At 45.1% G+C, this 25514-nt stretch overlaps 1 protein-coding gene across 1 annotated transcript in view; it reads left to right on the forward strand.

The window, feature by feature from the left end:
- Positions 1 to 25514, forward strand: part of FGGY (FGGY carbohydrate kinase domain containing) — a 417339-nt gene that overhangs the window by 317995 nt on the left and 73830 nt on the right. The window contains 4 exon segments of the mRNA XM_042951880.1: positions 7568 to 7642; positions 13113 to 13233; positions 19267 to 19302; positions 19305 to 19360. Coding sequence (XP_042807814.1) covers positions 7568 to 7642; positions 13113 to 13233; positions 19267 to 19302; positions 19305 to 19360 — 288 coding nt within the window.

A 25514-nucleotide genomic window follows, 5' to 3' on the forward strand; every position in this document is an offset into this window, starting at 1 on the left:
CATGGGCTAATTCAAGCAGCTCGTGACTGATAACATTTATCAGGCTTGCAGAGATGTGCATTCTTTGACATGGGTTTGTTGATGATTTTGTTACAATTTAATGCCGGTTCATCTCACTGTTTTTGTTTTGTTTTGTTTTGTTTTTACATATTTTTGCCTATGACAAATTGAGTCGTATAACAAAGCTTAATATCCTAAGTATCACCTAGCTGGTTTTCTGATAACGCATTTTCTTATTGAGGTATCTAGTTTAGCAGCTCGTATTTTGTTTTGTGATAGATATCATTTTCTCCAGGACTGTAGCATGTCAGGCACCATGACAGATGCTTTACATGCATCATCACCAGCATTTCTCACAGCCCTGCCCGACAATGTCATTGCCCGATTTAAAAGGACGGAGATGGGGTGCCTGGGTGGCTCAGTAGGTTGAGCGTCAGACTCTTAATTTCAGCTCAGGTCACAATCCCAGGGTTGTGGGATCGAGCCCTGTGTTGAGCTCCGTGCTGAGCGTGAAGCCTGCTTAAGATTCTGTCTTCCTCTGCCCCTCTCCCCTGCTCATGCTCGCTCTCTCTCTCTCTCTCTGTCTCTCTCTCTCTAAGTTTCAGAGAATCACAGCTATTTTTTTCCTAGAGGGGGAAAAAACAGAAGTGATATTAGAAACCTGGTGTGTTCAGATTGAGACCCCTGATATCCATTGGGAGGAAAAAAAAATGTTTTAAGGAAAAAAATGTTTTTAAAGAAAAAAATTAAGTTTTTGTGTTTTCGTATTCCCACTCTGTTTTCAGTGTGTCTGCCATATTTTCTCATTTGAGTAATTTTTTTAAATTTATGTCACAGATTCAGACTTTATTTTCTTAGTGCTCTCTTCCCTAACTATACCAAGCAACAAGTAAAACCCAGGAGAGGGAGGCAAGAGGAATATGAATTACAAATAAGAGTCCTTCCCAAGGTAGTATGGCTTAATAGAAGACCGAGGAGTGAATTGGGTAGAAACCCGCTAGGAATATCCAACAAACAAACAATGAGAAAGATGTAAGGCCAGGGGACCAAGGATGGGATCCAAATCAGTATGTAAATCATTAGTATGTAAATCAAGACAGGCTGAATGACACCAACTAAGGACCTGGATAGTTGACCAGAGCAGCTTTGGGATACTGGTGCATGAGTACATTAAAATGGCTTGGATTGGGGCGCCTGGGTGGCTTGGTCAGTTAAGCATCCGACTTCGGCTCAGGTCATGATCTCACGGTCCGTGAGTTCGAGCCCCGCGTCGGGCTCTGTGCTGCCAGCTCAGAGCCTGGAGCCTGTTTATGATTCTGTGTCTCCCTCTCTCTCTGCCCCTCCCCCACTCATACTCTGTCTCTCTCTCTGTCTCAAAAATAAATAAACGTTAAAAAAAATTTTTTTTTTAAAATGGCTTGGATTTAGAGCACCAGAAGCAGACAAAGATGTGAAGTGCCTGGTGTATCTGGGGCCTGGCAAACAAACTAGTGTGTCACGTAGGGTTCACCAACAGAATAAGGCTGTAAGGGAGAATGTCAGTCTAGGCTTCATGAGTTTATCGGTTGTCTGTTGCTGCTTGAATAAATTACCACAAACTTAGAGGCTTAAATTTCTTATCTCGCAGTTCTGTGGGTGAGAAGCCTGGGCTGGCTCAGCTTGTTTCTTTGCTCCAATTTTCGCAAGACCAGAACCAAAGTCTCATATCTGGAGGCTCTGGGAATAATCTACCAAATTCATTCAAATTGTTGGCCAGTTTGAGCTCCACGCAGTTGTGGGACTGAGGTTCCTATATCCTGGCTGACCGTCAGCCAGGGGTCCTCAGCTTCTAAAGACCACCTGCATTTCTTGACTCATTGCCCCCCTCACCCATCTTCAAAGCCACCAATGGCAGATCATGTCCTTCTCATCCTTTGAATCTCCCCGGTTTCCATTTCTGCCTCATTTCTTCTGCCTCCTACTCTGTCACTTGACTGACTCTTCTGCTTTTACGGGCTCACATGATTACACTGAGTTTATACTGCATAATCCAGGATAATTTCTGTATTTTAAGGTCATCTGGCTAGTAACCAGTTCCATCTACAAAGTCCCTTTACAGCAGTGCCTAGATTAGTGTCTGATTGAGTAACTGCAGGATGGGAATCTTGGGAACATCTTCAGAGTTGTTAACACGTTGTGTTTTGTTAACACATTTATCTGCATTTCCCAAATCTGGGTGAGTTTTGGGCGATGCCAAGTGTCATCCTCGATTCCTGATGCTTACTGAAACCTCTGGGACGTTTGTGCCCTTTCCCTTTCAGGCTGCTGATTATTTCAGACCTGTTCTCCAATCTCTGTCCTCTCTCCAGAGGTTTTCTATACATTTTTCTCTGATCCTTCTCATTTCCCTGTTGTCTGTCCATCAGCTCTACCCTTATTATTGACTGAGCCAACAGGGCATTTTTGCTGTTCCTTTGTTTTCTCAAAAGCTTTCAACCAATTCCCCTGAGCCTTGGATACTCCATCAAGCTCTGATGACCCTAGAAAACCTCAGGACTGGGGATCCTGTTTTCTTGTCTTTGTAATCTTTAGAGACCTCTTGAAAATCTATTTCCAAGATTTTTTTTCTTTCTTACTAACATATATAACTAATTCCTTTAAAATCACTAAGAAGGAAAAAAAAATTAGCTAACTGAATTACTACTATCTTTTTTTGAACAATTTCGACAATTTTAACGCCTGTCAACCTTTAATTCACAATGCCAAGGTTAAGGACACTTATTCCCACAATTTATTGTACAATATGACCTTGCTGAAATGCAAATTGCTGGGCCCACACCAAAGATTTGGGAAATCTGGAGTTGGAGCTCAGGAAGTCTGCATTCAGCGAGGATCCCAGGAAAAGATGAGGCGTGCTCAAGGTCTCACAGCTCCTAAGTGGCAGCAAGACTTCAGGTGGAGTCTATGGTGAAATTCATCTGTCCTTACTATTTACATAGTGAGTGAAGGTGTGTAGGTTGATAAGGACTAGGACTTCTCCAAGGAGTCCTTGCAGTGAGTCCCTCATCATCCTACTCGTGGGCCCTCATCAGGGGCATGCTGTTTGTCCACACTCCTGGATGTCCATATCTTTAACATTATGATCCTCATGCTGATGATGATTAACATGCATTCTGCCCTGTCTTCCCCACGGTGGTTGTGCACTAGTCTTCAGTACCCCTCATTAATACCCTAGGGGTACCCATACCATGTTAAAGGAGATGTTTTGTTGCCCTACTCCAATTAATGAATGGGATTGAACCCTTCGTGCATTTAAGATAAAGAGAACAAACATTTAGTAAGAGAAAGAAAAAGAAAATCAACGCTACGTGTCATTGGCATCCCAACGGTTTAGCTCTTGTAGACTCAGTATAGCTTCCTGAAAATGTAAGATACTTTGCAAATGATTTTTAATCTTCACAAAAATGCCTTGAGGTATCATTATTCCTACTTCATGAATAGGCTTCAGAAAGGTCACCAAATACTCCGTTGTGCAGCCAGCTGGGGAAATGTCAAGATCCGAACCCAGGTGTCTTCCTCCATAGCTTGTCTTCTTTCCATTCACCCACACTTGTCTTCTAAGCTCAGAAATTCCACATAAGCATTTTATAACCATCATCTAGGATGTTGAAGTTATCAGCCGTAGTTTGCATCTCTTTAGCCACCATATGCAGCTTTCACACATCTCTAAATATTAATTATAAAAGTTTTCTCTTACAGTTCTCCTTGTTACACAATGGCAAAATAAATAAAATGTGCTTACCAGTGCAACTCTCCCATGGGGCTTCCCCACACATTTCACTGTCTTGCCCAAACATTCAAAATAGGCACATGCACATCTTCTAGAAACACACTCCTTCCACTTATGCTTTCTTCCTACTTCCCCTTATTGATGAAACGATTCAGCCCTCAGATAGGGATATCTGCTCATCTGTCACGTCTCAGCTTTCTCACTGGTTATAAAGCTGCACCTCCCCCCAGGACGTCCCTGGCATTCCTGGGCTACTGCTGCCACTTCCCTACCAGGCTGGCTCCCTGACAGGCCTCTGTAGCCTCCTGAGTGGTCCACATAGCAGGCACTCCTTAGGGTCAACAGCCATTTGACTTTCGCCAAGGCATGGTTGAAGTCCCTAGTATTTGAGAGAGAAATCAAATGGAATTCATGATGACGGGCCCTTCTGGAGTCTCCATCTGCTTATCAGATGAGATGTCAAGCAAGCAGGGCCCCAGACCACAGTAACTTCTTTAGAGAGAAAGGTCTTTCACTGAGTCGCGTTTCAACTCCCTGGCCCTGGTGATGTTGGAGATGGAGTGGGAGAGCTGTGCTTGCTTAGTCCCATTCGTTGCTGAGTACCTTCTTCCTTAGAATAATAATGTTTTCTTCCTTGAAATACAGGTATGTTTTATTTATCAGAAAAAGAAAACGCTATGTCACCCGTGTGGTGTTCCTTTTGCCAGAGCTACTAGCAAGCTTAGGAGTTAAATTTAGTGCTCATTTACATGATCTCATTCTCAGTTTCTGGAGAAAAGAAACTATCTTCTCTCTTCTCCCCTATGATTTCTGAGCTCTGGGGGCACTAGACATTTAGACAAGGGGCCATGATACTTTTGTTGCTTGAATATTAATACTGTGGGGAAAGTCTTACAATTATTTACTGCAGGATAAGAAAATAAAATCTGGGGGAACCTGGGTGGCTCCATCGGTTGAACGTCCGGCTCTTGATCTCAGCTCAGGTCTCGATCTCAGGGTCGTGAGTTAAAGCCCACACTGGGCTACACACCAGGTGTGGAGTGTACCTAGAAAACTAAAAAAGAAAAAAGAAAATGAAATCTGGTGATATTGCATCCATCCTGTCTTACGGGTTTTTGCTAATCAAGAAGGATATAAGAACCAGTTACATTATAAATGTCATACACAGCAATAGGGTTCCTAGTTAATTAATAGCAGAATGTATCTCATATCCAAAGTCAGATTTATTCCCCACCCCATCACACTGTACCCAAATCTGGTCTTCAGGACCCACCTACGGGGAGATGTGTGTCTGCCAAGCATGCACATAACCCAGTCACACAAAGGGTCACAGCTTCATTCACACTGATGACCAGAGAGAGGAGCCAGAGGTAGCGTGCCTCCTGGACTGGTTCTGGAAGGCTGCTCTAGGCCTTGTCCCAGTTGGCTTTCCCAGTAGGTAAGCTGCACAGATGCTGTTGAGGCCAGGCCAGTAGAGAAAAGAGAGACCATTCATGATGAGCGATCTTTATCCAGGATCATCATGTGATACAGTGCTGGTCTATGACATGAGGTATTTGGCTGCAGGGACATACGACAGGGCTGAAATCCTGCCCACTCTTCTCCTTTTTATAATTTATTCTCCCAAATGGGATGCCTTTTGCATTTAGTCTGCCTGGAGGGGACACCTTTTTCTAATTCACACAAAGGTTCCATATGAGCAATGGGCTGCTCTTTTACCCCGATGATCTCCTCTAAGCCACTGTGATGAGGGAAGCTAAGTGTCGAGTCTGGGCGGTGAAGTGGGGTGGGGTGGGGTGGGGTGAAAGCCTGGAATGAGCAACTAGAAGTGATCTTCCACTCTTCTTTCTTGGGGCATGGAGTAAATGGCCCTCCCCTCTATGAATATATGAGGAGCTGAGGTGGTAAATATTATCCTCCTGTAATCGCGTAATTAGACACAAAAGGCTAGGATGTTAGGAAAGACAGTGGTATACAAAGGGAAAAGGCATTGTCATTAATTCACACATTCAGCAGATCGTAATTTAGTACCTACTATGTGCCAGACATAGTGCTAGGCATTGGAGATACTGTGTGAGTATCACAGGTAGTCTGTCAGAACAGCTAGGTTCTGGTTTCCATTGTATGTGTTCCCTGGGGCATGTTATTTCCTTACACACATTATGAAGTGAACTTCTATAACATCAGCAGTGTTCATGTTCTCCTTTACTGCCAGTGTTTTTACTATGTGTTTAGGTCTCGGGGGAACTTTACAAGGGATGTTCCTTCACACTCGAGTTATTGGCTTGGGAAGATGCATACCCAGAATTCCCCTCTAGTCTCTCGTTCAAATCTTCATGTTCCCGTGTGTTAAAATCAAAGCTCAAATTCTCAACTGGTCACCCAATTGTTTGGCAAGAGAAACCATTAGCAGGTAGCTCTACTTGAATCCGATAATGCCTGCATCAACAGACTTCAGTGAGTAGTCAGAATAGCTAGAGCAGAGAATACTAAGTGAGGAAGGACATGTACAGATGCTAGAGAAGTAAGCAGGGGCAAGCCAAAGAGGGAGCACATAAAACAGCATAGGCATCTCTGCCTCGAAATGAGGTCAGTGGACAATTTGTAACAGGGAGTAACCTGATCAGGTTTGTATGTCAGCACAAGTACTTACAAAATGGTGGCCTGGATTGAAGAAGTGAGCAACGGGACGAAGAGAAGGGATGGACTCGTGAAAGATTTGGGAGATAAATGGACACGACTTGGGAGACTGTGTAAATCCGAGAAGAAAGGAAAAGTCAGGGGAGAGTGCCCTCAGGTCTCTGGTTTCGGTGACAGAATGGAGTCTGCCCTGCAACAGGTCAATACGGCCCCTTAGTCCTGGCTCAGAGGGCAGTCTGGAGAGGGTAATTAAAGGGGACTGGAGAGACGAAGGAAAAGGACCTGGGGAGACTGCTCAGCTCTCCTCTTTTAATGTCGCCACCTCATTGCACTCAAGATCATACACACCGTAGGCTCTGAGTAAACCTATGTTACGTTGATTAATTTTGTAATGTGAAAATACAGAGCAAATTCTGGTATCGATATCCACAAACTTCAGAGTAGGCTTGAAGAACCCCGCAGTTTTTCACCCTCTAGAAATATCCCAAGAGAAGATGTTAATGAATGGGAAGTGTGAAGGAGGGACTGTTGAACAGGTCTTGAAGGCATCTACATTTAGCATCCTGTTCAGTTCTGGAATCTCTCAGAAATTGACATACTCCATATAAGCATGTGGTTCCGATTGACTTTAATGGGATTCCCTTGCAAACCACAGATTGTAAATTATCCCCTAGTAGGTATAACATTTATAGGAGACATATTATTTTACTCTGAATACCCCCTCGATGCTTTTACACTGAATTCTGACAACAGCAAGCTCAGAATAAGATCATCTTTTACTAAAATGCCACTGTTCCATGTTGATTTCTCTAAGCCGAAGAAAATGGGTGTTTATAATAAAAGAACATTTTTTTTTAAAGAAGAAGAAAGACTTAATTCCATGCTAAGGAATATCAAACACAATTTCCGTATGGCATTTGTTTTGTTTTTGTTTAATACAAGGCAGGGCACTTTCTTTTAGAGAAGAAATGATAGTTTTTCCCAGGTCTGGAGATTAAACAGTTTGGTAGTCATTTCACGTTCAGCTCACAAAAAGGGGATTTGCATATGAACTTGTTTGGGCAAGAAAACACATCTGAACGTGTTTCATGGGAACTATCTCTATCCATGGCAGCTCCTTTTGGCCATCTCTTTCTTTTCTTTTCTTCATCCCTCCAGGTCACCGGGTTGAAACTGTCTCAGGACCTCGATGATCTTGCCATTCTCTACCTGGCCACAGTTCAAGCCATTGCTGTAAGACCCTTTAATGCCATTTTTAAAGAGAGCGAGGGCTATCAATAAACTTTAGACCGCATGCTCCTCCAAGATACATCATGTGCTTTTTGCGACAGAGATTGTTAATTAAAAGGGAGCTTGCGAAAAAGAGATGCGTGTCTTTTAGGAAGGAAATCTTGATGAAGTTCTTCACCTGCTTCACTAATCACTTCACATGGCTGAAAGCTGAAAGGAGCTCAAGCCTTTGAGCATCATAGTTGTTATGTATGTAACTTGTCTTCCAAACTCAATTAAATAGAAGCAGATGCCATGTATGCTTGCATTAAGAAAAGCTGATGTTAAAGAATGTGCACACTTATGAAACACATGACATTGTTCCCTTCGCAAAAGGATTCATTATAGGGTTCCTCTAAATAGTAAGCAGCCTTAGAACTTGGAAGTGTTTGTTTTTAGGTCATTAGCAGCTTCAGCAAGAGGTTCAGATGGTTAAGGAGAGGAGGGGAGAATTTAAAGTGTTAGGAACTCCTATGCTGAAGATGAATCCAAAGTGAAAACAAACTCCTAAAGGCTCAAACATCATTCTCTAAGGACTCTTATTCTCCCAGAGGTGATCATGTTAGGAAGTGCATTTTGGAGAGCGGGTCATGGCTTTCTGAGTTTCAGAGCTGGGAGGAACCCCCAAAATTATAGCTAATCAAGCGAGGCTTAGCCACTCTGGTAAGAGAACCTGGACCAACAGAAAGGAAAAATCAGGCCAGTAAATTCTGATTCAAAATTTATTTTTCAGAGACACACAGAAAGTTTCCTGGTTCCTGTTATGTGGACATATTTATATGCCGCTCAGTTATTTTGTTTCTCCATATACCACTTCCATAACCTTATTCCTTCAAATAATAGAACTGCATACATTTTTTCCATATATCCATATCACTAACAGAAGTGCTTTTCTCATGTCCCCATTTGTCCATGTAGCTATGATGAGAGAGTAGAGCTTTCCAACCACTAAGAACATACAGTCTTATATGCCCCAGGCCAACCGGATTGGATGAAACAGTCCTTTTAGTTTATTTATGTGCCAGTTTGACTATCTTCCTGAAGCAACTGTCATTGATTTAATAGCTTGGCTAGTTCAGTGGCATCGATCAGCTGGTCTTACTTATGGGACCTTGGTCAAAAACAGGTAATTCTGGTACCTGTCAAAATGGAGGGAGTGAATAGTAAAATGAACATGAAGGAGAATAATGGGCATCAGTCGTCAAGACAGTTATTTAGTGATCCTATTTGATGGTAATAATGATAATCATGATGAATAATTTAGTTTTGGGGTATTATGTGCCAGGCACTGTGCTAAATATTTACAAACATCATGTGACTCAACCTAATGAACTAGGTCTTAGAATCCCCATTCCGCAGGTTTGAAACCTACATTTAAGCAAGACCACTTAACTTGCTCAGTTTCATGTAGCTTACCGAGTAGCAGAGCTGGGATTGGTGGCCCCGGCTTTCTAAAATAAAAGTAGCTATATGGAGTATTGAGGAACTTTGGTTTTCTGATCCAACAGTGCCATTGCATGAAAGTCTTTGAGTGGAATAAAATGACCACGTTGAAACGGAAAATCTGAGCTGTGTGTTGCTCGTCATCTGAGTACATGCCAGAGGCAGACCCAGGGGCACCATCACGTGATGATAATGACCATTGCCTTTCCTCGACACCCACTAGCTGTGCCAGGCACCAGAGTACCACCCACCCACCTGTGGCCTAGGACAGCTACCCTGTAAGTAGGCGAGCTTGTCCTCATTTCACAGACAGGAAAAAGCACTTTGCGAGGTCAGAAAGCTAGTGCTCAGTAGAGTCACATGTGGAGCCTGAGAAGTGTCTGTCTCGCTCCCGATCTTCTGCTCTTTCCACTCTCCCAACCTGCATTTGCTTTTTGATATGCTTATAAATGCTACATGGAGGAAATAAGCTTCCAGGCATTTCTATGGCCAGTTTTTATTTTACACATCTTAGCAAACTTTGTTATTTTGGCCAGGATCGCCTCACAGAGGCACCCCCCATTCCGTGTAAATGAGGTTAAATATAATGCGGGCTGGGTGGAGCCAGCCAGCTACATTTTCCCAAATACCACACAGTTGGAAAATCAATCTTGTATTCAGTGGGGTGTACATGTATTAAAAGCTATCATATTTATTCTGTCCATCGCCTTAATGACCTTTATAATACCGCAAAGGGAAGGAAATTTAAGACCTTTTTTTTTTTTTTTTTTTTTTTTAATAAGGTTTCATTGTAGGGCCAACTGAATTGTGAGTAGTTCAGTCTGTTTTGCAAAGGTAAGACAGTATGCCGATCTTTCAGGCAGAAATGTGCATTTCAAAGAAGTATTCTGATAACAGATATTTTCCCATGATGTTCAACTTGGGGAAAAAAATGGTTTTTTTGTTTCATTAGCTCTGAATATTGCCCTAGCATCTATATGTTGTGAATAGATGTGGTTGGTATTTTGTAGGAATAGAATGAAAGCGATATTGTAATGAAGTTAACTTGGGACTGTGCGAAACTCTCCATGAAGTAAAATTCTCTCTTGATCACACTGAATTGAAAGACTTGTCAAACAACCAGTTTATCCATAGCCTGTTCATCTATAGTTTTCTTTTCAGAATAGACCCTTAAAAAGTACTATTTGCATTTGAAGTCTCTCGATTTGCATTTGGTTCTGTACATTCCCAGTGGACTAGCCTGATTTTAATTTAAATTTCTCTGTGAAAACATTTTTTCCAGAAAGGTGAGCACAAAATCATTTTAGCACAAAGCCCCGTGGCAGGGCATTTAAGGAGGGTGGGACATTTCACAGAGTGGAGCCTGGGACACCCGAAGGGAATGCCCTGTTACTGACTGAGTGGGAAATTCCAGCCAACAATGCCACATGGGGGAGAGGCAAGGCTGTCACAGCCCCTCCCAAGGGAGTGCCTCTTGTGCAGATACTTTCTTGCCTTTTCCCAAGGGAATGTGCTTTGTGTTACCCTCGGCTCTGGCCCGCTAATCACATGAACCACACTTCTCTGGTTTCAGAAGTATCAGACATACCAATTTTGCATGGTAGTTTCATGCATGTTGGGGGGAAGCTGTCCTCCCCCAACACAAACCCTCAGGCAAGTCATAGAACTCCTACATGGGGATAACAAGGTGCAGTTTTTGAGTTTGTCATAAGATTGGAGACGACATCAAAATGCGTAGCAGAGCACCTCGAGTATAGCTAATAACCAAGATAGCGCTCGTGTCCAAACACCTGCCATGTACCCGACACCCTTGTGTGAGTTGTGCATACGCTGTCTATAGCAGCAACCTTGCAAATAAGTATTACTGTATTTCATCGAATCTAAGACCATAATAAAAAAAATGTTACTTGCGTGTTAACATTTCTGACAATTTGTAGAGTTTTAAGATAAATGAATGTGATGTTACTATTCCTTTTTAAAAAGTGGGAATTGAGTCTTAGGTTCCATACAGTTTGATTCAAGAGGTAGGTGAAATGTCTTAACCCCAACCTAGGTTTCTTGAATTCAAAAGCCATGTTCTTAACTACTACAGGCTCATGCCCCTTGATTAGACTAGAGTGTCCTGGAATCCACAGACACCAAATGATCCATGGTGGACGTAAGGGCATCTGTCGACCTTCTAAAATCATTCATAATACTATTTTGTAAGTGGCTTTTTTTCTGGAAAGGTCAGTAGGTTTTATCATATTCTCAAGAGGGTTCATGACCCCCCAAAAGCTTAAGAAAGAACATCTGGGGGTAATCAGCCACATGCAATAAGCAGGATCTGGCCTTATACAGTACAACATGTTTTAATTTTTTTTTAACGCACTACATCTGTGGATTATTTTTGGAGGCCCAAGTTTCACCTAATCCATATTCTTGCCAGATTCACGAAGAGCTGAGGGCCCCTGGGCTGGAACTGCTGAGCTTTTGCTCCTGAACTGCCCCCGTCTCTCCTAATTTACTACACAGCATTCAGGATTTCATGCCCCATGCCCCACCCCCCCTTCTAGCCACTCCCTCTCCCAGAGACACCGCCAGACACAAGGAAGACAGCTGTCCAGACTGCCTTGTCAAAAGAGGCTTCCCTCGCCCTGCATCCCACCCCTGGGGGTCAGAGGGACATCCTGGCCACTTCCCAAACCCTCTTCCTTTACTTTGGTTATTCCTCTGATAGGGCATGCCCTCATGCTAAACTGCCTTCTTCTTCTCTACACACTTGGGTACCAGCTTCCCAGCAACATGCAGGATCCACCTCACAGTTTTCTCTCCAGCCCTAACCCTGCCTTCTTGGTGGCTGTCCCATCTGTGGCCTCCTAGATCCTTGACCTTCTTACGTTCCCTGACCTTCTCCTCCCTCTACTTCGTCAACTCACCCCCTTGTCCACACCTGGGACTGTGTCATCCCTCAGAGTTAATCGCTCTCTAAACATCTCGAGGGCTCTCTCTCACCATCAAAAAACCATTCCTCTCTCATTTCCCTCCAGAGCCACTTTCTCAACCATTGCCATGTGGCTGCCTCACAAAGTCATGTCACACTCCACCTTTTTGTTTTGAATCCTGACCCCAAATAAATGATGACTCATGAACTTCCAGTTTTTGAACCTCTAAATAAACTGATTTTTAGCTCCTCGTGTATCCTAGTTAAAACTAAAGAATCGTATGTTGGCATTCACCCTGATGACCCCACAGCACTGTCCTTTTCTCAAGCATCAGCGATTTGTACTGAGTTTAGTAAACTTAGCAAGATGAGGAGCATAACACATTTTGGGGAGATCCTAGCACATGAGGGCTGAAATGAAGCACTGTGAAGCCATGAACAAACCAGAGCACGGGATTCCCACCTCGTCCCAGGCCGCGGGCTCCAGAACTGTCATTGGAGAACCGCTGCCTGGCTTCCAGTGAGAATAAAGGACAGGTCAGCCCTTTGCCAGCCTGAAGTCTTACTCTCATCTTCATGCAGCTAGAGCTCTCTTCTCATGTTTCTGCTGCTGATTTTATTGGTGTCCTTTTCCAAAGCACCAACCTCTTCAGTTCCTATCCAGGGAAGGAAGCCTGACCCACAGACCACCAGCCAGTCACTCCATGCTTCGTTTCTGCTAGAGCATCGGGGGCCGCAGCAAACACCCATGACGCGTGGGTTCTGGTGGACTGTGGTAGCACCATCAGCTGTTTTTGTCAATGTCGTGTAACTACTGATGGAAGCGAATGGTATAGTAATTAAGCAGGTTTGGGAATCAGGCCCCCATTGGAATTCCCACTCTGTGACTTCATTCGCCGTGTGATCAGAAGCGACACAGTCTCCCGGCGTCTCAGCGCTCCGAGACAGGGCATGTAAAGCTCTCAGTGTGGTGTCTGTCTGGTGCTGGGTGGACACTTAGTAAATGTTCCAGAGCTTTTCTTTGTGCTGCTGCTCTCCTGATGCTTTCTTCTGCTTTTTCCCTTTAAGTTTGGGACCCGCCTCATCATAGAGGCCCTGGAGGCGGCAGGGCACTCTCTCAGCACTCTTTTCCTGTGTGGAGGCCTGAGCAAGAATCCCCTTTTTGTGCAGATGCATGCAGACATTACAGGTAAGTCCGAGGAGGAACAGAGGAGGTCACTTTGGGCTTGGCAGCAAATATGCCCGGCTAAGAACCGGACAGGGTTGGAGATAGCAGGGTACAAGTGACGTGCCAAATTATTTTGCGTAGTTAGGTTAAAATGTATTCTTGTTTCTTAAGATCACTGTGAAGTGTCTGTAGCCATGATGGAGAAAGTGACTTCTCTGTGAAGGCATCTTTTGAATGATCCTGAGAAATGACAGGGGTCGGCAAGGGCTAGGACATAATTTAAGCCTTTACGGAACAGTATGAGCACCTCTTCTGATGCACACTTGTGGGGAATATTGAAGATGCAGAGATGGGTAAGACAGGATTCCTGCCCCCAGAGAGCTCAGAGTCTATTGAAAAGGACAAACCACTGTGCAAATATTGTGTGGCAAGAGCTGAGAGTGAGAAAAGCACCGAGTGTCACGGAAACATAGTAGGACACCTCACCCTGGTTTGGACCTGGGACCGGGCAGGGCAAGCGCTCTGGAGGAAGTGATGGGGAAGCTGTCTTGAAGAAAGAATTCTGAGCCCAGCTGCTCTGTGGGAACTGGGGTCTGGCTGCAGATGGGAATTTGAGCCCTGAGACCCCAAGATCCTGTGATTCTTTCATAGCTTATGACACATATCAGGAAAATCCAGAAGCATGGGCTGGTCCCTTTGTGATAGGAACACAGCAGAGCAGGATCCCCGCTGCTGATCCCTCAGCGTTCAAGAAAGGGACCCCGTTGGCAGGAGGCTTGCTTGTATCACAGAGCCTTCCCTGGACTGCTGTCCCTCTGGAACTGGTGCTGTCATGCCTCTTGTCCCTTCTCCCCTGGTGTCTCCTGGAGATGGGCATCCCCCCACCCCAGGATGGCCAGGCACCAGGGCAGAGCAAGGGAAGGGAAATAGAGGGGATTGGACCCTGCCTACAGCTCCAGCTCCAGCGTGATAGGAGTCCATCCTTCAGTAGCCTCCCTTCATCATGATCTCTTGCTGTCCCTCCCCCGTCACCTGGATTCCTTACCTCTGACACCTGGGTGAATCAAGGTCCCTGCCCTTGACACTGCTTCATATCACTCTTGCCCCCTCCAGAAGATACAGATTTCTGCGGATGAGAGCTTTACCAAATGTCAGGGGCGTAGTCAACCCCTGCACTTCGGGAGATCAAACTAAATAAATTCTTCATCCCCATCTTAGAGATAAATAGACTGACGCATAAGCCAGAGGACAGTATAAAAAAGCACATAGTCTAAGGGGAAATGTATCAGGGTAATAAGTATAGAAATTACTACCATTAACCAAGCTCCCACTGTGTGTTGCTAGAATCACTCTGTATATGTTTAACTTCATAAACTGCCAAAAGGTAGCAATCGGTGCCCCATCTTACAGACAAAGAAACTGAGGCTAGGAGGGTCAATTAAATTGACTGTCCAAAGTCAAACATTAGTAGGAGGGGAGGGACAGAACTAGGACTGTGACCTGGGTGTGCCTGGGCTAAGCGTCCCCTACGCTGTGCTGCTCACCCAGGTTTCTTGGCTTTCCTGAGTAGTTTGTGCCAATGTGTTAATTACTCTTCCTTGAAAGTGTCCATAACCTAGGGACGTGGGCCGTGCTGAGGCTGAAAGAGGAAAGACCTAAAAAAGGAGCCCAAATTACCTTGTAGTTTTCCCTAGGAGAAAACCGATAACCACATTTTATCTAAAAGTCAGCTAGCTAGTCAGATAAGATTCAGACTTAAAATGTAATCTTCGAGTGACTTTCCAATTTCCAGCCTTCTAATTGCCATGAAGCCTTCCTACCTCTGTGCAGGAGGGGAGATAAGATCTGCCCTGGCTAACGTGTCACCTGTGAGAATGCCCCAAGAGCAGGGCAGTTTGAGTGACCCGGGTCCTGACCAGGCACTGCGGCTCCAGCCTTAATGAAAGTGGGTCCTCTTCCAGGCCTTATGTCCCTGAGCTGACTCAGAAGCAGGGGCGGGTAGCAGCTTCACAGAAAGTTCTGCTTTGGAAACAGTTCTTCAGGCTGTTGAATGAAAAGGCTGTTAATCGTTATTTGGATTCCGATTGAAACTGGACCCTTTGTCTCTGGCCGTGGACCAGTTACACTTCCAGACAAAGGGACCTTTTCTTTGGCTGGAATTCCTCTGCGTCGGGAAGCTGTGACTGACGAGCGATGGCAAAGTGCATCTGCCTTTAAATGCTTTGGGTTCTGCTCAACTCATTAATGCATCAGATAAAATAGTTCCCATTCCAGACAGAGTTTCCTTCTCCCCTCCTTCACCCAGCACTCACAGAAAAGAACACATTCGCATTGGGTCCTGTAAAAGGCAGGTGCACACCAGTGGGTATAGAGGTAGAGTTTTGGATGCCTCGAAACATTGTAGTTCCGATTTTCCTGCAAACAGAGGCTTCGGGAGGACCATAGATCTGGTGCATGAGTCTCAGGACTACCTGTCAAAAACCCAGCGGGATTAGAAGATTCTTTGGAGATAGTGTGGAGTCATGGAAAGAGCATGGGGTCATCTCTGTGACTTTGGGGAAGCTGCCTTACCTCTCTGAGCCTCGTTTTCCTCTTCCGAAAGAGATAACGCTATTTCCTCCTGATAGATTGTGCTGAAGGGGTACATGCTCGTGAGTTCATGAGCACCAAGGTCCAAGCCTGGAAGTCAGTGTTCCATAAATGTTAACTCACTTCTTCCCTTAAAGCAGCCCCTCGCCAAAAAGAAGGAGGTGTGTTAGAAAAAAATTTTAAAAGCGCAGTTTAATAATTTGTAAGCAAATCTTTGCCATGTGACGAGCAGGCTTCTCCGTGCACGCAGAGAGAATGGGGCTTTGCCAACTTGGGAAAATGTCCTCTACATGAGGAGGAAGAATCTCCCTGTACGTCTGGCAGTTAGTTTAACTGTGGTTTCAAGAAATACTTGGTGTGTCCTAAGTAATTGTAGGTTTCCTCCATTGACTTGGGACTGAATGTTCCTTCTCTGAATTTTGTTTTTTGTTTTTTTTTTTTTTAATCCCTGGCCGTTTCAGCAGGGATTTCCCTCTTTCTTAGTCATTATTTTAATAATTTGTCCTTCCGTTTAATTCATTCTGAAGCCTTCTCTTAGCACACAAGCGTACCAAGCACTGAGCTTGGCAGGGGGATGCAAAGAAAAACGATAAGGTCCTGCCAGAAGGGTCATTACAAACCAAAAAAAAGTACTCTTGGTGCTTTGAGCAGTGTCCATAGAGGACAGCAAGGACCCAGAGGATGCTGGTGTCGGTATGAGTCAGGTCCAGGCAGGGAACAGATGACGCACAAAGTTTGGAGTAAAATCAAACAAAGGGTCTGTTACAGAGGTGTGGGCAGGGTGTAGGGAAACCCCGATGACCAGGCGGTCCCCTGGGGCTGCCCACAGTCTTACCACCCCGAAGCTTGCAAGGGGCAGGCAGGGGCATAGCCATCCTGAGTCTGAGGGGCTCTGAAGAGGCTGCCCGACTACAGTTTAGTCAAGGTTTCAGCCATGAGGACAAGGGAGCCATGGATATGGTCTGCACAGGCCGGTGTCCCAGGACCCATAGCAGGTGGGAGGTGGAAAGGGACGAGGTGGGATTGACCTGAAGGGAAGTGGAAGCAGTGAGTTGGTATCATCCAGGTGACAGGGATGAGGAGGAAGTCTTTAGAGATAAGGGTAAATATTAAGAATCCTAACAGCTAATGCTAATGTAGTGTTTTCTCTGAGCCAAGCACTGTTTTAAGTGCCTCACTCACAATAGTACTTTCAATCCTCGCAGCAGCCCTGGAGGGAGGTAGAATTTTATCCCCATTTTGCAGATGGGGTAACCGAGACACAGAGGTCCAGGAACTTGCCCAGGATCACACAGGTAAATCAGCGAGCAAGCCAGATTTCAAACGCTCGCGGTCTGGCTCCAGAGTCCTTAGGGTACAACCGGAGAGCTAGTGGGGGATCCACCAGATTCGCTCTGGTGTCCGGTTCCCCGGGGGAAGGGACTGCAGGTGCCTACTCCCTGCTCAGAACTAGTGAGGCTTTTGACAGGGTAAGGAGGGGCTGGAAGGTCAATGGCATTTACAGGTGCTTGCTATCTTCTAAGAAGAGCCATGTCTATGAGGGTGGTCCCAGCTGCTACAAAGGCATGCAGTGCTCTCCTGACTGGGCCCACACAGCCCTTCCGTGTGGCCCAGTGTCTGTCCTTCCCCTGTAGTTGGCTGATGGGCACCTGTCTGTCCCTTCCTTCCCCGCTGTGCAAGTGAGTGCGTGTAGAGGGCCTTGGCTCACCTTCCTGCTTCATTCTAACAGCGGCAGCCACCGTTCTCAGGGGCTTAAGACACTAGACATGTGCTGAGCCCCATGTGTGCCTTCTCTCATCAAGCCTCACTGCAAACCTGTACAGCACATCTTACTATTGTCCCCCTTTCACACACCGGGAAACCGAGGCTACATATTTATGTCACTTGGGGAAGGACCCAGGGCTAGTGGAATGGACTCTGAGCTTTTCCAAGGGACCCACCCCCGATGCCTGTCAGCGGAGCCTCAGGTGCTGGCCCTACAGTCTGGGGGCTGGCATTCCTGAGCCCCTAGCTGTGTGAGGGCGTTCTCTTCCCTGACCCTCTGTGCCAGGTGGCCGGGCAGCTGACTGAGCCTGGGAGTAGGAAGAAGAGTTAGGAGGCAGTGGGAGCCTCGGGGTGACTGTGTCAAGGAGATCTTCCCGGAAAGGATAGGAAGACACATGCAGTCTTTGAAAAAGTCAGTCTGGTGTCTTGAGTAGAGGAAGGTGTTCAGGTCTGGCTACCGAGCTTACCTTTGTGGAGGCTGCTGCCATCTCCTGATTAGCCAATGCATTTATACTTATGTTTTACGTATATCTTGTTTATAGCATACACATATACACATATAAACCCCTCAGAATTCTAAATTATTTCTATTAATCTTAAACCCACTGTGAGCCCTCAGGCTCCAGCAGCTGGCATGTGGAGTGCTTTCTTGCTGCCTGGTGGACCTCTACTCCTCCCTCAAGTGCCTCCGTGATGCTCGTCTCCACTCTGACGGACACCCCAGCCCGTTCCCTATCCAGGAAATTTGCTCTTTCGTCATTGAAGCCTTTGCCGTGTGCTAGATAGTAGTTAGGCAGTCGCAAATCCAGGAATTCAGCAGTGGATGAGACCACGTGCCTGCCCTCATGGAGCTTAGGCTCGAGCAGGGGAGACAGACGGTAATCATGCAGGGGTGAACGATGCTGAGGAAATAGGGGAATGAGTAATGTCGTGGGTCAGTTGTCACTTTAAACTGAACAGTCAGGAAAGGCACAGTGGGATGGGGATGTTTGCGCAAATGCACAAAGGACACAGAGAGAGTTGCTGTGTGGGCCTCTGGGAGGAAGTGACCTAGACAGAGGGAACAGCATGGGCGAGGGCCCTGAAGCTGATTCAAGAAAACAAGGAGGCCAGCCGGGGCAGGGTGGCCAGGAGGGGAGGAGACCGTCGGGGTGGGTGCCAGCTCTGGAGGGCCTCACCAGCCATTGGAAGGGCTTCGGCTTGTCTGCAGAGAAATAGGAAGCCACCAGAGGGATTAATCACACCCTCTTACTACTTCCCTTTTCTTAGTGCATCTCAGTTAGAGAACCACCCCCCTGTGCGGCCTTTATCTCTTTCTCATCCACCTCCCCTTGGAGACCTGAATAGCAGGATGGAGGTTCATCTCCACATTCGCTGGGCCCAGCAAAGCACTCAACAAATGTTTGTTGAAGGGAGCTTGAACCAATGGCAGGTAGTAGCTGGCAGAAGCCTGGGAAATCGGGGCAAAAAGGTCTCATGAGTGCTGGGTCCCTTGGGGCTCCTGGCTGCTGCAGCAGTAGGCACGGGCTGTAAAATCCTTTAGAATCAGGAGCAGAGAACTGTGGGGGATGGGGAGAGGGTGCCCGCTGCTGCCTTCACATCACATCACATCAGGTGTTTCTGTTGCTGGGGCTGCTTGCCGGCTCCCCTCACCATCCCCGGCCCTGCTCCCTAACCAAGGTGTGGCCTTGTCCTGTGCAGGCATGCCTGTGGTCCTGTCGCAAGAGGTGGAGTCTGTTCTGTGGGCGCTGCTATTCTGGGTGCCTGTGCCTCGGGGGACTTCGCTTCTGTACAGGTATGTGAGGGCCGAGGGGCGGGCCGTGGCTCCTCCCCTGTCTGAGGCTGTTCTTCCTCTTGACAGCAGCTCACATCTTGCAAAACACACGGAGGATATAATTAAGAAATGATAGGTTCCAGCCAGGGAAAGCACAAACACTTCTAGCCTCAGACATATTTATTGCAGTTTTCATTTGACTTGGCCTCCGTTAGTGTTGGTCATTCTGTTTTCCTGTTAGGTTTTTTTTTTTTCCTCTCCTTTAAAATAGCTCTTAAATGATTTCTTTTAATTTCCCCTCGACTTTTTTTTTTTTTTTTGGTAGCAAATGAAACAGATAAGTTTTAAAACTTGTGTTCCGTGTACATTTCAGATTTATATTTGTTTATTTCATCTTCATGTACCACTTTCCAAATAATTTTGAGGATTCTGACAATAAGAGGCACAAATGAAAACGTTAGCTTAAAAAAAAAAGAATTAAAAGGGAAAATAAGGAACAAAGATATAGGAAAAAGGAAATAACTTGGGCTCCGTGACGGAGCACACAACTGGACTCTGAGCTTCCTGGCAGCCAAGACAAAAATGAACACATGATAAGTTGCATAATTCTTATTTTCAAAAAGAGGAAATATTAGTTTCTTGTGGGAGACAAGGCTTTTCCTGCCACCAAATTGCAAAAGACATTTCACACATAGGTTCTATGGAGAGATTTTGAGTGGTTAAATAATAATATGAACAACAGGTTTCTGAAAAGCTAGAGACGCAATTTAGGAGGAGGCTGAGAGCACAGGCTTTGGACTCAGGCTGCTTGGGCTCCAGTCCTGCCTTGTCTACCTCCTAGCTCTGTGCCCTGACCACTCTGCTCTTTCCTCCATTTCTTTCTCTGCAATAATCATCAGGAGCACATTATGAGTTCTTTCTCTGTGTTGGGAATGCACGCTTAATCCCATTATTCCCAGCGTATAGTTGAGGAAGCTGAGGCATAAAGAAGTGAAGTGACTTGGCCTCAGTTGAAACAGCTAGTGAACGGCAGAACCAAGAAGTCTGGCTCCCCAGCCTCCCCTGAGAGTTCAAGAAATGTTTGTTCGGAGAGCTTAAATGACTTGTCCAAGGTCTCCAGGTCAGGATGAGAAGCCGGGTTTCACACCAGTGGCCCAGTAACAAGAGCGCTATTTATCGCGACCCTTTTATGTTCGAAGAGCTGTGCTAGGGGCTCTTCCTGTGATCTTCCAGACACCTGTTACCTACATGGGCAGCAGAGGTTAAGCAACAGAGATCCAAAAAGGTGACAGAACTGAAGGGTACACTGTTAGAAACACAGACACAAAAGTCTGATTCCACCATCCGTACCGCATTTTGAGAAGCGTGGTTCACTGCACACTGGCCAAGCCTTTGGAACTGATGTCTGAAATATCGCTCCTAAGGAATTGAATCCACTTGTGAATGCTAAGTACCCTTTAGCTGAAGTTTTTTTATCAAAGACAGTGCAACTGAATTCTCAAGGATTTCTGGATTTTCTGGTACTCTCTCCAAAACATTTGCGTGGGGTTTCTCTTTCTTTCTTTCTTTCTTTCTTTCTTTCTTTCTTTCTTGTTGAAATCTCAATTATTGTTTTAATGCATCTGTTTATGGAGGTGTTCTCACAACTAGATGCCATTTCTGGGACAAACGGTAGTGAAAGCAAAGCAGTAGAGATGCTCCCTGAGGCCCTGCATTGGTTTACATCATATTATAAACTGAGCGTGTCCCCTCCTGTGTCATATGTTGAGGCCCCAACTCCCCCATATGTTGGTATTTGGAAATTGGGCCTTTGGGGAGGTAGATGGGATTAGATGAAACCATGAGGGTGGGATCCCCATGATGGGATTAGTGCCCTCATAAGGAGAGACACCAGAAAACTTGTGTTTTCTCTCTCTGCCCTGGGAGGACACAACAGAAAGGTGGCTGTCTGCAAATCAGGAAGAAGGCCCTCAGCAGAATCTGACCAGGCTAGCACCTTAATCTTAGACTTCCAGCTTCCTGAACTGTTAGAAAATAAATTTCTCTTGTCTGAATACCCAATCTATGGTATTTTGTATGGCAGGAGGAGCGGACAAAGAAACGTCCTTTAATTTTGACAGTGTCCCTGTTTCCATCCTTGTGTTGTTTATGAGGAAGCCAAAGCCTAGAGAGGTTTCCATTTGCTCAAGTCCACGGTTAATAAAGGGCAGAAGAGGAATTGAAACTAAGGCACTCTGGATCTCTGTCCCATCCTGATTATCATTCTTTTTCTACTTCTTTCAACTTTTTTTTTCTTTTTTGTGTTCAGAATAGTTTGTGGCTTCATGAGTGTTTAGTAGTGTATCTTCTGAAAAGAAATGCCCCGTTGGTCGCAACTCAGGAGATAGTCTACAGCTCGAACGAAGAGTGGTGTGGGATAGATAGGCCTGCTTCATCAGATACTCCATACCGTGACTTCGGGTGCCTCAGTGATATCTTGGTCAAACCTGGAGTTTCTAGCTCCAAGACGATTCCACTCACATCTTTCCCTAAGTGGAAAGTCTTAACCTTCATGCCACACTGACACATCATCACTGCATGAGACTTTCCGTTCATCTTCTGGAACAGAATCTCAGGTAGAGTGCATCGAGTATTGGAATTGGTGATTTGAGTGTAGCTGCAAGTCTCACAGCATTTTAAAGACAAGCTCATCTCTTCTATTAAGCCTGAGGAAATATGTGCCCCTCCTGACAGTAATTTCTAGAAGATGCTGTAATCTAGTAAAGAGAGCCCCCAGCTGAGAGAGCCCTGGAAGCTCACCTGTCATTCCATTGCCCAAGAGAATCCCGTGGTCTTGACCTCTGTGCTTGCTTGTTGTATATCTTCAGTCAGTGGCACCTGGCCTCTCCAGGTACTTGCTGTATTTGTGTATTTCCTTTTTAAAAAATATTTAGAGAATTGCCACTCATGTGGGGCTGTTGAGATAAAGAGCCTTTGGAACCTCTAAGGACCTACATGAGCCCCAAGTGTAATTATCAACATTGCTATAATGATGATCAAACTGCTTTGGAAATGTAAACACATGTGGATGTGGCTTCATTCACCCCTCTCCAAAGAAGAGACAGCCACTTCTGTGCCCCAGGCCTGGGGATGAGCTCAGGATTCTGGCAAGTTGATGTGAAACAGAATTGCTTACTCCCTCTGATTCGTATTATTCAACCTGAACTTCAATATACTTTTTTCTTTGAACTTCAAAGACCCTACTTGGTCTTCAAGGTGCCTGCTACTCCTTCCTTTAAGAAAGCTGAGCGATTCCCGACAGCAGCTTTCTCTTTCCATAGACCACACATTCGGTGGTCGGAGGAAGGATTTCACTTGACTCTACCACGGTATGCAGACTTTGGTAGACTCAGCCAGAGTCCTCTCTTCCAGACGAATGAAAGACTAGGAAGAGTCCAGAGGACCTGGACTACACCTAGGAAAGAGGCCTACATGCCTGAAGAGATGGGGTTTCCTGATTTCCTGGGCCCGTGAGTGGGTGTCTTCAGCCAGGGGTAGAGCCCTGTGCTTCCCTGTGGTGATCCGAACAGGTTCGAAGGATTTAGAGTCGCAAGCTTTCCTTACAAACATTGCAAACCTCTCTCTATATTTCAATTTTGGGGGAAGTTTTGTCAGATGGAGAAGGCTAGGGGATAGAATGGTCTGGTGGGATGTTAGGGGAGAAATTAGTCAAGTACGAGGTCCACTGCTATTTTAAATTTTGGAGCCCACCAACAATGCCTAGCCTCCACTTCTTGTTCTTTTATTGGTTCCTGTTGCCATCAGAGTCTCTCTCTCTCTCACCCTCTCTTCACTGCTTCTTGCCTGCCCTCCTCTCCCTTTGACATCGAAAGCTTCCTGCTGTTCCCCTCTCAAATGAGGATCTCACAGAGGGTACTGATGTAGCCATCCATCTGCATTAGAGACTAGAACAACTACTAATATCTTAAAGGGTTGCGTCTCTCCAGAAATGGTGTTCTCCATGTAAGTAGTGTTCCAGACTCTGTCTCCAATAGAAAGTGTTGACAAGCGTCATGGTACAGTCATCTTCGTATCTGCAGCTCAATCAGGAAGAGGGACTCAAGCCACAGAGATGCTGCGTTCATGGTAGAAGTTATACTGTTGGGTAAGTGGGAGGGATCGCAAGAGGAAGTCTTCCTTCCTCCTTTTATTCACTGCAGTATGGAATCCACACAGCCTTGACCTCTGTGACCTTCCCATCTGACCACTCCTGATCCCCCAAAAGTCACCTCACTCCCTTGGCTGTCCATGCACTCCAAAGAGATTCTCTAATTCTGAGTATCCTAGAAAGCACAAAATTATGATTAGAAAGCACCCTTCTGTAGCCTCCCAGGCCCTGGAAAAATAACAAACTGGAAAAAATACGTTTCTGAACTAACAACGTACTTACATTATCCAAGCACAGATGGTAGAGAGGTTCTAAGACATGCAAAGGATACATAAAACAAGAAACCAGTTTCAAGATGCCTTGAAAGACAACTCAGGCAAAATGGCAAAGAGGCAGAAATACAGAATCCCTTTCCACTTTCCGCTTCCTTTAGGCCCCTGCAGATGTCATTAGCTTTCTGTAATTTCTTATCTTAAAAGACAGGATTGGTTTGTTTTTTGGTTCCGGATCTCTTTCTGTGACGCCAGCTTTAATTCCAGGAGTGCTCTTTAGTTGGCACCTTCCCCTCTGCCCTCCTGCCCCGAGAAAAAGTAGAGGAAGCAAAAGGCAGCAGAAGGAGACTGTGACAAGACATGAAAATGAATTCCCCAATCAATGTAAGGCACGTACCAGTGTAAAGAAAATAAGCCCTTGGAATCCACCAATTAATCAAAACCTTTCTTCCTCCCACCGTGCGAGGGCTGCCGCCTCTGTAAACCATGGACTCTGCGTGTTCCCACCATTAGCTCTCCTTGTCACGTTCCAGACAGACTCCCGTGTCTTGCAGACCACTACGTGTAAGTGGCCTGTTGAGAGGCGTGACTACTCACCCTTTCTGTAATGCGTGCCCACAAGAGAAGCTATCCACACTGACCAGAGTGGCCCGCCCTCGAGGTCAGTCCTTGCAGACAGGCTCACCGCTTAGCTGAAGCTTCTCCTTCTATTCTTTTTCACAAAGTACACTTCATTTAGAGCCGATTATATTCATCACCTATTAGGTGCCTCACAGCCTGTGACTTCATACACGGTACAATGCACCTCCATTCTGTTTTATGTTGTGGGAGTCAACTTTCTGTGATTTTTACGGCTATTACATTTTACAAAGTAAAGCTGATTATGGTGATGTTAGTTTCTGGAGGTTTGGAAAGACTGCTCTGTCGTGGATGTTCAGAAATAAGAAACCATCCCATTTCTTGGCACATTCAATCTTAATTTGCTTTTTTTTCTTTTTCTTTTCCTGGACTACAACTAATTATTCATGTTCATGGAGGGGGAAAAAAATAAGAAAGTTCAGTTACGCTGAAAGAAAAGTACAAGAACACTGATCTTACTGCCCTAAAATAGCCAGTATTGAAGATTCTGGTTTCTATACTTTTAGTATTTTTTTACATACTTAAAAATTTTTTTTTTAATTTTTATTTATTTTTGAGAGAGAGAGAGGGAGACACAAAATCCGAAGTAGGCTCCAGGCTCCGAGCTGTCAGCACAGAGCCTGATGTGGGGCTCAAACTCACGAGCCGTGAGATCATGACCTGAACCATGAGATCACGACCGGAGCTGAAGTCAGATGTTTAACTGACTCAGCCACTCAGACACCCCTTTTTGTACATACTTTTAAACCACTTTACATTTTTTTTTTAATTACAATAATGTGTTCATACAATGCATAGTGTTTTGTAGCTTTTTTTTCCACCCCGAAATAGGTAGTAAACATTGTTATTTGTTATTTTTATGGGTTGCATAATTTTATACGCACAGGATAGACCATGGCTTATTTCACCAATCCCCTCGTTTTGAATATATATGTTGTCTCCATTGTTTTAAAGAATGTTGCAGCTAACATCTCTGTAGCTAAATTTTTGCAGATACCCTAAATTATTTCCATAAAATAAATTAGGGAGATACATTTGTTTCATCAGAAAGTTTCCCAGCTTTTAGAATCCTGATACATAGTAACGCTTTGTACTCCCACCAGTAGTGGATGAAAAT

This window comes from Panthera leo, chromosome C1 (genome assembly GCF_018350215.1).
Source record: "Panthera leo isolate Ple1 chromosome C1, P.leo_Ple1_pat1.1, whole genome shotgun sequence".
Lineage (NCBI taxonomy): Eukaryota > Metazoa > Chordata > Mammalia > Carnivora > Felidae > Panthera > Panthera leo.